Source organism: Gymnoscopelus microlampas (assembly GCF_963454915.1).
Source record: "Gymnoscopelus microlampas genome assembly, chromosome: 1".
NCBI classification, from domain to species: domain Eukaryota; kingdom Metazoa; phylum Chordata; class Actinopteri; order Myctophiformes; family Myctophidae; genus Gymnoscopelus; species Gymnoscopelus microlampas.
Window position 1 is genome coordinate 6,383,432 of NC_139962.1, and position 14,885 is coordinate 6,398,316.

The 14,885-nt window shown below is 42.0% G+C and overlaps 1 protein-coding gene across 1 annotated transcript; it reads right to left on the minus strand.

Moving 5' to 3' along the window:
* Nucleotides 1–2,196: 2,196 nt before the first annotated feature.
* Nucleotides 2,197–7,410, minus strand: LOC311050615 (transmembrane protein 138-like; the record flags this gene model as incomplete). Its single annotated transcript, XM_084064701.1, has 4 exons — nt 2,197–2,321; nt 5,422–5,497; nt 6,033–6,204; nt 7,211–7,410. Coding segments are annotated over 4 exons (573 nt in total), but the record flags the coding sequence as incomplete, so codon positions are not given.
* Nucleotides 7,411–14,885: the final 7,475 nt, after the last annotated feature.

Here is a 14,885-nt window from a genome sequence, read left to right on the forward strand (position 1 = left end):
CAACCAGTGTCACCTGGTGTGTAAACAATGTGAAATAACACACAACCATCACTTTATAACAACACACCATCCTGCATTCTTTTATTGTACAAAAAAACAAAAAACAAATGTAAACATAAAAACATTCAAATAACACTGTTCTCATATGGCAGTCCCCAACCCAACCCATATCAGACACATCTACTACCAACAACATAAAAACAAAAAACAGAATTGAGATTCAGGTTTTAATACATTATTAATGGTATACCTCAGATAAAAGCCAGGCACCCCGCTCCATTACAAAATAGCATTTACTTTGCATTTCAATAGCAATGTTTTCAGCCATGAGAATCCGCATCAAACACCCATGGATTGAAAGACTGTGATAGATGTTTTCACCATGGCAATACAGACCATAATACCGTAATACAGACAGGACTGATCGAGACCCAATGCAGCTTGTAGCCTACATCAGTCACTAGTGGCCTACTACATGTATGAATGTCTATTAAACTGGATCCAATCTCTAAACCTTAATTTTCATGACTAAAAGTGCTATATGTTTAAAACGGCAGTGTAAAAGAGAACATGCCGAGATTATACAGAGACATCCTTTTGATCTAGGTTTCTTTGGTGTGATTTGAATACAGCAAGCCATACTGTAGGTTAGACATGACTTGGCTCATATCTCAAATGATTAATCAAATAACTGCGTCCCATATGCTCAGTCAACTTCAATGTCAAATAGAATAACCATTGTAACGGCTGTTGCTTATCTCAACTTCTGCATGTTTTCTGACACCCACAAAAGTTTGTTTTTCTGAACACAGACAGAATGCTTCATGAAAATTCATTAAAAACAAAACAACAACTGAAGTAGTTTTCAGTCAGATTCTGGGGCTTGCTGGAATGTGACAGAGAGCTCAGCTATGAACCACATCACAGATGATACGCATCGTAACAATGCTTAAGATTCTCTGTGCTGCCAAGCAATGTGAGCCACAGAGCAGTTAAATATCGTTGCTGTCGAGCAGAAACCGTCTCATCTCCGTATTCTAACTTTTTGTTTTTTCGTAAATTAACGCCCTGCTTAATCATACTATACCGTCAAAAAGTAGCAAATTCCTTAACGTCACAAACTACTTCAGTGAACACCTGGACTCTTGGCCTCAAACCACGGCCAAGGAGGTTCTTGCATTGCGTCTCACCAGATGTTGGCCGAGTCCTCCTCAATAACCATGTTGTGCTGTTCTTCACCAACGCTCTGGTCTCTGTGCTGTAGAGCTTTAACTAGAGCACTCATAGGTTCATATAGGTTCAGTTATTACACTGGCCGCAGTCCGCAGAAAGAGACAAGAAGACAAGGGAAAAACAAAGGACAAGACAAAGAAGACTAGACTAGGACAACAAAAACTCAGACACACTGTCAGTCAGTCACAACAGGACGGAGTAGAAACTAAACACACACACACACACACACACACACCCATACACAACAAACCCACAAAAACGACACGTGAACCTAGGAGTCCTCTACAGCAGTGGTTTTCAACCCTTTTCATATCAAGGTTCATTATTTATTCGGCATCTGAGTCACGGACCACCGTTTGATGAGATTTAGACTCTCAGACCCAAAACGTAGAATATGTTGTTATCGTTGGTTAAGATTTTGACCACAATTCCATCATGCTGTATTGATGTGGTACCAATAGGAGAGATAACAGGCAAACGTTGATCAAAATAACAATTCTTCTACATTCTCTAATTTTGTAGACTTCTTGTCTTCTCGTCTTGCAAATGGACACGTATGGGTTCATTTTACACTCTCAAGAGTTAAAGATCTATAAGGGTCCATTTGGTGACCAACTGTCCATCATTTAGCTGGGGACCACCTGGAACCCCCTCAAGGACCACTGGTGGTCCCCGGACCACTGGTTGAGAACCCCTGCTCTACAGTGAAAAGGTGTCTTTAGCATGGTCCCTAGGGTGTGGGCAGCTTTGATCCTCAAAGGGAGTTTGTTCCACAACTTGGGTGCCAACACAGCAAAGGCGCGGTCACCCGTCCTTACTGTGCTGGACCGTGGAGTCATGGAGTCACTCAGTAGCGTCTCAGCGTAAAGCTTCATTTAAATACTCCATTGTGCAACGGTGTTGTTGGCCCGTAGATGCGTTCTTGTTTTGGCGAGCGACACTGTCGCACTACAAGATAATATCTCAGCCAGTAGTTCCTCGTCTTCTGCGGGCGAAGACTTCTCGCAGCCACGGCGTGTCTTCGTAGAGACGCGGGTCGCCCAGACACTCGGACGTACGCTTGTAGAAGTAGTAGTACAACACAGACACTGTTAAAAAGAAGCACATAGTTTGACTTTAGAGCAAGGGTTTGAAACGCCAAGAAACAAAATGGAACACACAGGGACGTGCACAGATAGACTCTAGGTGGTGCTGGAGCACCTGCCCTTTGCCCTCTTGACCAGAAGTGCCCTTTTTTTCAGTTTACAGCAGGGGTCTTCAACAGGGGGTCCGGGACCCCTAGGGGGTCCTCAGAGTTACTACAGGGGGTCCGCCAAACCTTTAAGTGATATGATTTTTCTTTTTACCATAACCACTCGAAACCTAGCATCCCTTTTCTGAGGAGAACTTTAGCCAAAAATAGCAGATCTACAAGCTCACAACGCCTCGCTTGTGGGCTTGTAGATCAGCTATTTTTGGCAAAGAGGTATATGTGTAGAGGGAAAAAAGAGCAGACCAAGTAAACAAAAAAAAGTATAATTTACTTGAGCACCTGCCCCTCAAAATGTCTGTGCACGCCACTGGGAACACACCAAACAAACACCTCCTCAGTAAAGTAAACACAAACAACTGCTAAAGGAACATTTTTAGCTCTAGGCACTAGGAAAACTTTTGCTGGCTGTGATTTCAGGTTATGTGTCAAAGTAAATAATATAAAGCTGGAGTTAAGGGACACAGTCTGGGCACTGGGCTGGTGGCTTTTCAAAATGAACCAAACCTTGTTAGGAGCAGATCCAATATTGATTTTATCCTTAATTCCCTCACAACACCACCAACCACACTCTACCTGAAGACACGGCCTGGGGTGTTTGACTGCGGTATTTCTCTCACAATATAGCATTCTCTCTACATGAAGAACCCTGTCTGGGTGTTACAATTTGTCTCACAATAATATTCTAGTCTCTACATCGGCGGTTCCCAAACTGGGGGTCCCGACCTCCAGGGTTCCTCCAACTGCAAAGTTTGGGAACCCTTGCTCTACATGAAGAAAACTGTCTCGGTGTTACAAACATTCTCTCTATATCAGGGGGTCTTCAAAGTTTCTCAGGCCAAGGACCCCTTAGCTGAGAGAGAGAGATGAAGCAGGGACCCCCCCCCCCCAACTACATATTGGATTCATGTTAAATGTGTATTTTCAGACATTTAACTACTTAAACCCTCAATACTTTGTAAACTTGACCTTTGGCTTGGTACTTGGTCTGCTCTTTTCCCCCCTCTACACCCAACCTAAAATAGAGCGATCTACAAGCTCACAACGCGTCTGCTTGTAGATCTGCAATTTTCGGCTAATGGGGGTCAAAAAAATAAAAAAAATAAAGTCCCTTTCACACACAGATGCAGTATATCTCTGAGGACCCCCTGTCTGGTGTTTCATTCTATCATCTCACAACAACAACAACAACAACAACAACAACATTGTCTCAATGATGAAGAAGCTATCAGAGTGCATTTCAGTAGTACAGAAAGTGCATGCAGACTGGAGCTATAAATTACCAGGTATCAACGGCAGCGAACTACTACAAACGGACAATAAATCCTTTGATCCACTTATGAGCTCAGGGGAACGTGAATAAATAAACAACACCCATATGGTTGTCTGCCATTATTGCCCACTGGCAATTCAGTGAAACAGTCTATTGTCTATTGTACTTCTCTAGGGAAAAAAACACAAGATAGCTGGAAGGAGCAGGGCTGTAATTGCCCCTTTAAAGTGAATATAAATTGTGTTTACTTTGTTTGTGCGCTTGGATAGCAGCCTGGACCTATTTCTTTAATGAAATTTGCTCCTTTCAGACATATCACTCTGTGAATGTAAAATGAGACTTTAACAGTTATTATCTCATACTTCTCATAATAGACAAACCATTTGACTCTCTTTTCTAAAGTGACAATATTGGTCTAGTGCAGTGGTAGAAAAAGTACTACATTTTTTTACTACGTAAAAGTATCAATACTGCAATTTAGAAATACTCTGTTACAAGTAAAAGTCCGGAATTCAAAATGTACTTGAGTAAAAGTACAAAAATATTGGCATCAAAATGTACTTAAAGTACCAAAAGTAAAAGTAGTCATTATGCAGAATGTCCGATTTCAAATTTTCAAAGTATTTGATCCAATATTTGGATCCAAGATGTAGTGGAGTAGAAGTAAAAGTATTGGAAATTGGAAATACTCAAGTAAAGTACAAATACCTCAACATTTTACTTAAGTAAATGTACTTACTTACTTTCCACCTCTGGTCTAGTGTGAACCCTCATGCTTAACTTATACTCTGTTGTTGTACACCGGTGTTGCGCACCAAAAACAGCAAATCTACAAGCTCACAACGAGCTGCGATGCAACACATTGTGAGCTTGTAGGTTGGCTATTTTCAGCGTGTGACACTCTATACACACACTTCAGCAGACAGAGGACATTGGCCGTCCCGATGACGAGAGACTGAAGCTTAGAGGTGACCATGCCTAGCCTGGACGGCTGGCGTAGCGTAGCGGTCCAGGCACCTATCGGCTCAATGTTGCCTGACAGCGCGTTGCGGGTTCGAGTCCCGAGCCCAAAGGCCTTTCCTGCATGTCACTCCCCATCTCTCTCCCCATTTCCTGTCAGCCTACTGTCCTATCAATAAAGCCATAAAAGCCTAAAAATACATCTTTAAAAAAGAGAAAGAAAAAAAAAGAGGTGACTGTGCCTTTGCTGTCGCAGCGCCTAAACTTTGGAACAGCATTCCCTTCGCTGTTAGGTCTGTTAGGTCTACCCCCTCCGTTGAGTCTTTTAAATCTAGGCTCAAAACTCTTCTATATTCACAAGCCTTTGAATCCCACCTGATGACTGAATTTGCACTATCCTATTATGTTAGGAAGGGTTTGCTTTGCTGCTTTTAAGCGTTTTCTACTGTTTGACTACTTTGACTGTGTGTCGTTTTTATTGATTGTTCTGTTTTGCTGTTTATTTTGACTTGTAAAGCACTTTGGTACAATGTGAGTTGTTTTTAAATGTCCACATGAATACATTTGATTAGATTTTCTCTGTCTCCTGAATATGCAGTCATAATGAATGTCTCAAACATATAACTTATGTTTCAGGGTATTTATACAAACAATATGTATTTGGTTGGCACTCAGGACAGAAACAGGTTTGAACGTAAAGTCTTACCCATTCGTTGGAAGGCAAACAGTGACTGAAGACCATCTGTCCAAATAAACTTGTTATAGCTCATCCAACGTAGATTCTGCAAAACATCAGACATCAACATTTTTTTAAATAAAGCATACCTGTTATATGAAAAATTAAACACATAAAGTACAGTACACGCTTTTTTTAAAACTGGCTAAGCTTACATTCTCACTACATGATTTAATTTATGCAATTTACCTACTAGATAATTAATGAATTGAATTCTCCCTACATCGCACTTTTTAAAAGGTAAATAAAAGCACCACACACACACACACACACACACACACACACACACACACACACACACACACACACACACACACACACACACACACACACACACAGTCACACACACACACACACACACACACACACACACACACACACACACACACACACACACACACACACACACACACACACAATCTCTTCTCTAGGGAATACATTTTCATGCCATTTGACAGCACGAGACACTGTAAATGGATCATTATTTGCGGATGTATTTTGGTAGGTATGATGACATACAGTGATCCAGGTGTGTAGGATGATGCTCAGGGTGAGGTAGAGGGTGTTGAGGAACAACTTACAGTGATCCAGGTGTGTAGGATGATACTCAGGGTGAGGTAGAGGACGTTGAGGAACAGAGGAACTCTGAAGCGTTCCAGCAGCACGGCCACCAGGCCCACCTGGAACACGTAGGTGTTGAACAGCATCAACAGGATGATGATCAGGTTGAACAGGACAGAGATGTCCTGGATACTGAGAGAGAGAGACAGGCAGACAGACAGACAGACAGACAGACAGACAGACAGACAGACAGACAGACAGACAGACAGACAGACAGACAGACAGACAGGCAGACAGACAGACAAGAGAGATTCAGAAAGAGAGACAGAGAGAAGAATGGAAGCGTTATTGGCTGAATTTAGACAGACTCGATATACATAGATAGATACTGTAGACAGAGAGACAGACAGACAAGATCGATTCAGAAAGACACAGAGATACAGAGCAGAATTGAAGTGTTATTGGCATAACACAGACACAATAGATATAGATACTGTAGACAGACAGACAGATAGACGGATGGATGCAATTAACCCCATTCTGGGGGGAACATTCGGTAAAAGAATTGCAGATCTACAAGCTCACAACAACTCGTCGCAGTGTGACACGTGAGCTTGTACAGTAGATAGGAGTACATTTTTTTTATACGGAAGTGGACATGCTGTTTTAATAATGTGATTATGTGGTTTAGCTGCTGAGGGGCTCAGACGGTGATCGCGGGTTGGCAAACTGCGCCATCTAGTGGAAAACCACTGAAAACACCAAAATCCGCCAAACCCCTCAATGGCAGGGAATGAGTTAAAAAAATGTGAAAAAATCGTATCGTGAACCTAGTATCATGATCGTTAACATGCCTACTGTTAACGTTTACGCACCACATACATAGATACAGTAGATACATAAAGCAGGGGTCTTCAACGTTTTCAGGCCAAGGACCCCCTAGCAGAATAGCAGATCTACAAGCTCACAACGCCTCGCGCTGCGAGGCGTTGTGAGCTTGTAGATCTGCTATTTTTTGGCTAAAGTTCTCCTCAGAAAAGGGATGCTAGGGTTCAAGTGGTTGATGTAAAACAAAATAATCATATCACACAAATATTTGGGGGACCCCCTGTAGTAACTCTGAGGACCCCCTAGGGGTCCCGGACCCCCTGTTGAAGACCTATGACATAAAGAATAAAGCCTCTCTTGTCATCCTTACATGAAAAGCACCAGCTGGGCAGCGGGCTCCTCCCTCAGCAGCTCACTGAAGGAGTTGACAAACAGGTCGAAGGAGAGCAGGGTCAGCTGGATCAGCAGGACCAGGGTGTAGTTGCTGGCCTGCAGCGATTCTGGCCCGAAGGCCGGGCGGCCGCCAGGAGCACTGCTCCACGCCGGATCCAAGGCTGCACTGCACTCACACACACATCACACTGGAAAAACCTTCTGCTGCGCTACGATGGTCCTGAGTCTTAGGAAGGTATAGCGAGGCTGGTGGTCCAGACTCCAGAGTCTTAGGAAGGTAGAGATTCTGGTGGTCCAGAATCCAGAGTCTTAGGAAGGTAGAGATGCTTGTGGTCCAGACTCCAGAGTCTTAGGAAGGTAGAGATGCTTGTGGTCCAGACTCCAGAGTCTTAGGAAGGTAGAGATGCTGGTGGTCCACACTCCAGAGTCTTAGGAAGGTAGAGATGCTGGTGGTCCACACTCCTGAGTCTTAGGAAGGTAGAGATGCTGGTGGTCCAGACTCCAGAGTCTTAGGAAGGTAGAGATGCTGGTGGTCCACACTCCTGAGTCTTAGGAAGGTAGAGATGCTGGTGGTCCAGACTCCAGAGTCTTAGGAAGGTAGAGATGCTGGTGGTCCACACTCCAGAGTCTTAGGAAGGTAGAGATGCTGGTGGTCCACACTCCAGAGTCTTAGGAAGGTAGAAATGCTAGTGGTCCACACTCCACAGTCTTAGGAAGGTATAGATGCTGGTGGTCCACACTCCAGAGTCTTAGGAAGGTAGAGATGCCTGTGGTCCACACTACAGAGTCTTAGGAAGGTAGAGATGCTGGTGGTCCACACTACAGAGTCTTAGGAAGGTAGCGATGCCTGTGGTCCACACTCCACAGTCTTAGGAAGGTAGAGATGCTGGTGGTCCACACTCCAGAGTCTTAGGAAGGTAGAGATGCTGGTGGTCCACACTCCAGAGTCTTAGGAAGGTAGAGATGCTAGTGGTCCAGACTCCACAGTCTTAGGAAGGTAGGTAAGGGTCCATGAAGTCCACGTTGACTGGCTAAAGGTGGATGTGCGTCCTGATGGCCAGTGGAGCTAAACCACTGTCTCAAGGTTCCGTTTTGCCTCAAGCAAAGAAGTCCAAGTCATCCACAAGCACTTAAGTCCATTTAGTGAGACTCTTTGGGGCTGAGGTGTAGGATGAGCTGCCAGGAGATCTTTCACTGGAAGCAATCTGACATTTATAAACATTCAACAAGTCCAACTTCAGAAAGCCACAACGTATTATTGAGAGCTCAGTAACAAAAGTTGCAGTCTCATAAGGCACGGTGAGTACTGTGATCATTGCTGTATGACGTCTTCCTGAAGCATGTTCAGGTCCAGGTGTTGTGGTCATCACAGGTCAACCTGACAGAGACAGAGAGAGTAGAAGACATTATGAGACACAAACAGAGCAGAAGGTTTTGACTTCTAAAGGGCCCTGAAGTAGTCTGGTGTGGCCAGACTGTTGCCTCCCACAATTTTCAAATGTTTCTGGTCATACAGTCGGAGATAGTGGAATAGTTGTCTGGCTACGCGAGACTAGCCCTGAAGTGTCTCAAGGCCAAGTGTCACCCTTATAGCAACAGACGACATCACACTGATAAGAACCAGTATGCGTGTGCAGGTCGGCACCAAATGAAACCCATTCTGTCAGGTCTCGCTAGGACGCGCCTCACTAGCCAACACACAAGAGGTTGAATGAACTGAATCCAGCGCACCCCGAAACAATATGTTGGGAATTGATTGCATGAAACAATCATCTGTGCGTCCAGTCTCTATGTTGGTAAACAAATAATTGGTCTATGTAATACTCTGAATCTGAATCATAGTTTGGGGACAACAGCTTCATTAAACATATATTGGTGATGTTTTTGGACAAACTGTCAGTGATTATGGACAAATCTGCACCAGGCAGATTATAGTCTGACTCTGAATTGCAGTGGTGGTAAAAGTACTCACATGTTTTACTTAAATAGAAGTATCAATACTGCAATGTAGAAGTACTCTGTTAAGTAAAAGTCCGGAATTCAAAATGTACTTGAGTAAAAGTACAAAAGTATTGGTATCAAAATGTATAAATAATCTTTTGAAAGCTCACATCTACAAGCTCACAATGTGTTGCAAAGTGACACATTGTGAGCTTGTAGATCGCCTATTTTCAAATTGCCAAAATATATATAGGGCTGAAGTGGTTAATGTATGTTTTGTAATAATAATACAAAGTAACTAGTAACTAGTAGAAGTACTTAAAATTGGAAATACGTAAAGTAAAAAATACCTCAAAATTGTACTTGCTGAATTGTTATGCCATCATGAACAGTTTTTTTTTGCATTTGTAGCGCACCCTAGTGGTTGATTCAAATGAAGCTTTCAGGGCATGTTTCAGGTAATCGTGTAGACATATTGTGCAGATTTTGTTATGATTGCTGGTCAAACAGTGCCGTGCCCTTTTGAAATTAGTGGGACAATATCTTCAAAACTAAATAAGATATCAAGCTGTGTGTGAAAAAAATATATTTCAAAAAGGCATACAATCTAGTCAGATGGACTTTAGTAGCCTAGTTCTTAGGACAGATGGATGCATGGAAGCAATTTTCATGCAAATTGGACTCACAGCATAGGAGTTATTATATATTCCTGACTTGACCTTTAATTACAGAACCCCATCAAGTCCACTGGGATCCTATTTGTTGTGCAAGTTAAGCACACAACTCCCACTCACCGTTGAAAATGTCATATCTACCATTTACCATCTCGTGGGAATTGGTAAAACCGCAGAAGGAGAGAAATCAGCACAAAAACAATAGGGGTTTGTTTGCCCTTCGGGCCTGAATGCCTCATGAACCATAACTGCCTCAAATATACCGCATATAGGACTTTTTCCAGCCTAGTTAAAAGTTGCATTCCACTAGCAAATTTCCTTATTTTCCCCCTTTGTTAACTTCTGATTAAGCTTGTAGATTCTTCTGCCAAGAAATAAGCTGTTTAGTTTACAAGACTTACAACTCCTTAAATTGCCTTCTCCACTGAAGTGAATTATATTCATGTAAAGAACTCCAAGGACATTTGAGTATGAAAATTGGGAAACGTTTTCAGAAAAGTGCCTCTCTCTCTGCCAACTCCAGTCTGTTCTCTGAGAGAACAGACTGGATTTTGGAGATTTGAACTTCTCCCAAGAGAACCACCTGATCACAGCCTATGTACCTGTGATAGCTGGCAGGTTGAAGCTGATTGATTGCTGTACTTTATTTAGTAAGACATGAGAACATCAGTACATGGCAGTACAAATTCACAATACAAGGTATACAAAACTGGAAGACTCATTAAGCACTGAGCTTGTTTAAGATGAGATCCCCATGCACACAAATCATGATGACAATCAGTTTACAGGTTACTGGTATGAAGAGTGAAAAGAAATAAAGAAAAAAAAGAAATAGGGGGGGGGGGGTTAAGACTTAGACAGGGGCAGCCTCCTGAAGGTGTATCTTTAGGGCAGTTTTGAGAGTGAGTAGGGTTTTACACTCCTTTACTCCTTTTGGTAGGGCGTTCCACATTTTTGATGAATAGCATGAGAACGAGTTCATTCCCTTTGTTGAGCCAAATCTGGGTTGCACATGATTTGTGGAGCTGCCTCTGGTGTTATGATCATGGACTTCATTAACATTTAGGAAGTATTTAGACAAATACAGGGGGATCCCAATGTAGTTCCAGGGGTTGATGTAGGAAAACAGGTTGATGTAGGAAACAGGTTCATTGCCAGCGTTCCCTTATAACTTCCAACACAGCGCTGTCCCAGAGGTAGCCTACTACTGACTGAGGCACACACTCACAACTCCGTGTCCCAGGGCACAGCGGCTCAGGCGAGTCTAGGGTTGGGAGGGATCCTTTCTCACATCTTCTCATTTCAAGGACCCCATAACTCTGTGAGTGCATACAAATGGAATGGAATGAACCGTAAAGGTTCCTTTTGCACACCAGCATCAAATCAACATAATGCTGCCTTTTAGAACTTCAGATTGGGGGTCATTTGAACCCATTAAGACCTGGAATGCATCTGTGTCATGTTTTGATTTGAGCTAAAAAGCACTATTTTACACTTTGGCTATTCATAAATAGCAGATCTACAAGCTCATAGCACGGCACCGAGTGCCGCGCAACGAGCTTGTAGATCTGCTATTTTTTTTTAATCGTGAAAATGTGTGCAAATCTTTGAATATGTATATTTTTAAAGACAACTTTTTTTAACTCAAATCTTTGCTTCTGGGACCCCCTGGAACGAAATATTTTGAGATGGGGGTCGGCGGCCAAATCCATATCATTTTGGGGGTCCTTGACATGAAAAAGATTGAGCACCACTGATATAGAAACATACGTTTTTCAGAAAACTGTTGGGATTTAAAAGACATCTGTAGAATCGGCTTCAGGTCTTAATGGGTTAACTTTGCAGGCCGGATTGAGATCGTCAACAGGCCCTGGTTGCCTATGTGTGATCTAAACAACAGAAGACAGTTCACTATTGCTGTGCCACTGCCAACATGCAGAGTGGTACAACAGTATTTAAGCAGGTCTTCTGGGCCTCCCTGTGAGCCAGGCTTACTATCTAGGTACTTACTATCCAGGATCCTCATAGTGACCCCAGGTGGATCCTATTATGACCCCAGGCCATCCATGCAGACACAGTATTTATAGCGTGGCAGGTGTGACCGTGTGACAGAGATTAAGACCAGTTACAACACTGACCATGCCGACTCTCTGCTGAACCCTCCCTCCCTCCCTCACACATGCAGCACAATGGCACTGGGCTATAAATATATATAACCTTTTAGCCTACTGACCCATAATAGAGGGTATAGGTTATGAGCATATGTAAAGGTAAAGGCATAGAATGCATCTTTGCCCTGTGTTTACAAAACAAAACATACCATCATTTCCTTCTATAGCAGCAGTCGTCATGCCATCAGAGAGTAGTGTGGTGGTGTTTACCTGCAGAGAGACACACTGTCCTCTCACTGTTATGTTGGTGTTTTAACTGTTTGTTTTTGGTAGATGGGGACGTTTTTGGGCCTACCATAACAATTAACAAACAGTTAAAACACCTCACAGATCGGATATTTTCAAATAGCCTACGTATACATTTGTGCTAAAGTGGTATGTTTAATAATATCATAATGTATATCTGAAAAGTAACTAGTAACTATAATTGTAGTGGAGTAAAAGTACAATATTTGCCTCTGAGATGTAGTGGAGTAGAAGTAAAAGTATTGGAAATTGGAAATACTCAAGTAAAATACAAATACCTAAACATTTTACTTAAGTACAGTACTTAAGTAAATGTACTAGTTACTTTCCACCACTGTTTAGTTATGTAAACACAAGGCAAAGTGACATACATTGCCTTTAACAAATAATTTCCGGATGAAGCCCCCCATGACCCAACCCCCCCTTCTTCTACTTTTGTCACTTACACTCAATCACACATTATGTGATTTCCTCACCATAAAGCACCTGAACCCCAGCATTCATATTCTAGGGCCGGGGGGAACATTATAGCCAAAAAATAGCAGATCTACAAGCTCACACTAGGCATTGTGAGCTTATAGATCAGCTATTTCTGGGGAAGAGATTTGGTGTAGAGGAGAAAAAACTGTCCCAAGTACAGAGACAACAACTCAGATCCAGTAAAGTCTAGAGGGTTTAAGTGGTTAAAGTTCAATGCAAAAATCGATTTGTGTATTTATATTCAAATATTGAATGTATTATTTAAAAATAAATGACTAAATCAAATATAATATATAGTATAGCCAGGTTGGTATAGTGCCACAGACCTGGGTAATTAAGCCTGGCCAACTTAATCCTATTAAGCCATGTAATGCTGGAACAAAACAACAACACTATAGCCTAACTAAAGACTAAACACAACATAATGAGTACCTGGACCTGGCAGAGAGATGAAGAAGAACAACAACACAGTCTTGAAGTGAAGTCTATACTTAAGTTGCACAAATCCAAAAGTGTAATAAAGCACAGAAATGTGTGCGTCTGTGTCTGATCAAGATGTCCAACCACCTGCTGTGAGCTGGGACAGACTTTGTCCCGTAAAGTCTCTAATAGACGGCCACATCACTTTTCTTTTCTCCCTTCCTTTTTTTGTGCTATTTGCAGTGGTATAAAGTAACTGAGTACATTTGCTCAAGTAATTCTGTACTTAAGTACAATTTTGAGGTATTTTTTACTTTACTGGTGTTAAGTACTTATACCATTTTTCAATAGATTTACTTCTACTCCACTATCTCAGAGGTAAATTATTATGCTTTTACTTAGTTAGTAGCTACTTTGCAGATTCTGATTATTATTACAAAACATACATTAACCACTTCAGTCCTAGTATACTTACTTAATACCTGTAAGGGTCCATTTGGTTCCTAACTATCAATCTTTTCTGGGGACCCCATGGAACCCCCTCAATGACACATGGGGGTCCCCGCACTCACCTTTGAGAACCACTGCCTTAATGAATGCATCAATGGTCTAATGAAAAGTGAATGAATGATGATCCAGACCCACCATGATGCACTAAAGATGTGTGCACTGCTGAATATGTGAGCAGGGCCTTTCAGGCTTTAGAGGACCACTGATGGATGACATGTTGGTTAAATGGTTTTGCCCTTAGGCCTTCAGACAAAACCAAACCCATGGGCTTTACTTGGAAGATTACGGTAATACATCTAGGAAGGATGTTTGGAACCAAAGCGACATCTAGTGGTTGAAACACGTCACTGCCATAAACAAACCACTCCAGGCAATGATAGATTCCCATTTTACATTTATTAACAAAACAAACAAAAAAAAACTCTGCTTGATCAAAAAACACATGTTATAAATATATTACAAACATATTGTTCAGTTCCTGCTGGATCTGCAGGTAAACTTCAAAGTCTTCTTCTCTGCCCAGCAGAACAGAGCATTGTCCTCTAAAACATACATGTGTGTCAGTGTGTGACCTTTCTCTAGGCATGAGGCTATAAGCATCTGTAATCATTCTAGGAATGTAATTATAACACCATTACAAACAGTGCTGGGAGAAGTACTCAGATTAATTGAATTAGCACTTGCCGTAGCACTTATAGGCTATACCCTACCTTGACGACCTTGCAGTTTTATGCAAAGGTTGAAATGTAATTTAGATCAGTGCTTCTCAAACTTTTTCATGTCAAGGACCCCCAAATTGACACTTAGTAGCCCGTGGACCCCCATTTGAAAAGATATGCCAGGGACCCCCGAAGATTTTTTAGGTGAAAATGTATGTGAAAATGGGTCCATTTGGTTCCTAACTATCTACCATTTAGCTGGGGACCACCTGGAACTCCCTCAAGGACCCCTGGGGGTCCCCGGACCCCACTTTGAGAGCCAATGATTTAGATAGCATGTTATGTAGACAGATGCCAGGTTCATTTGTTGGCCTGGTATCCTATAGTATGTACAGTTTCAATGTACAGATTATTGTTTAAAATATATATATATTATACAGTTTAGACTGATGGTTTACCTATGCTCCTAGATTACTATTTATATGCATTAGATGTATTATATTGGGTTGTCTTTGCTTATACTGTAAATCACTCTGGATTAATACCTACAT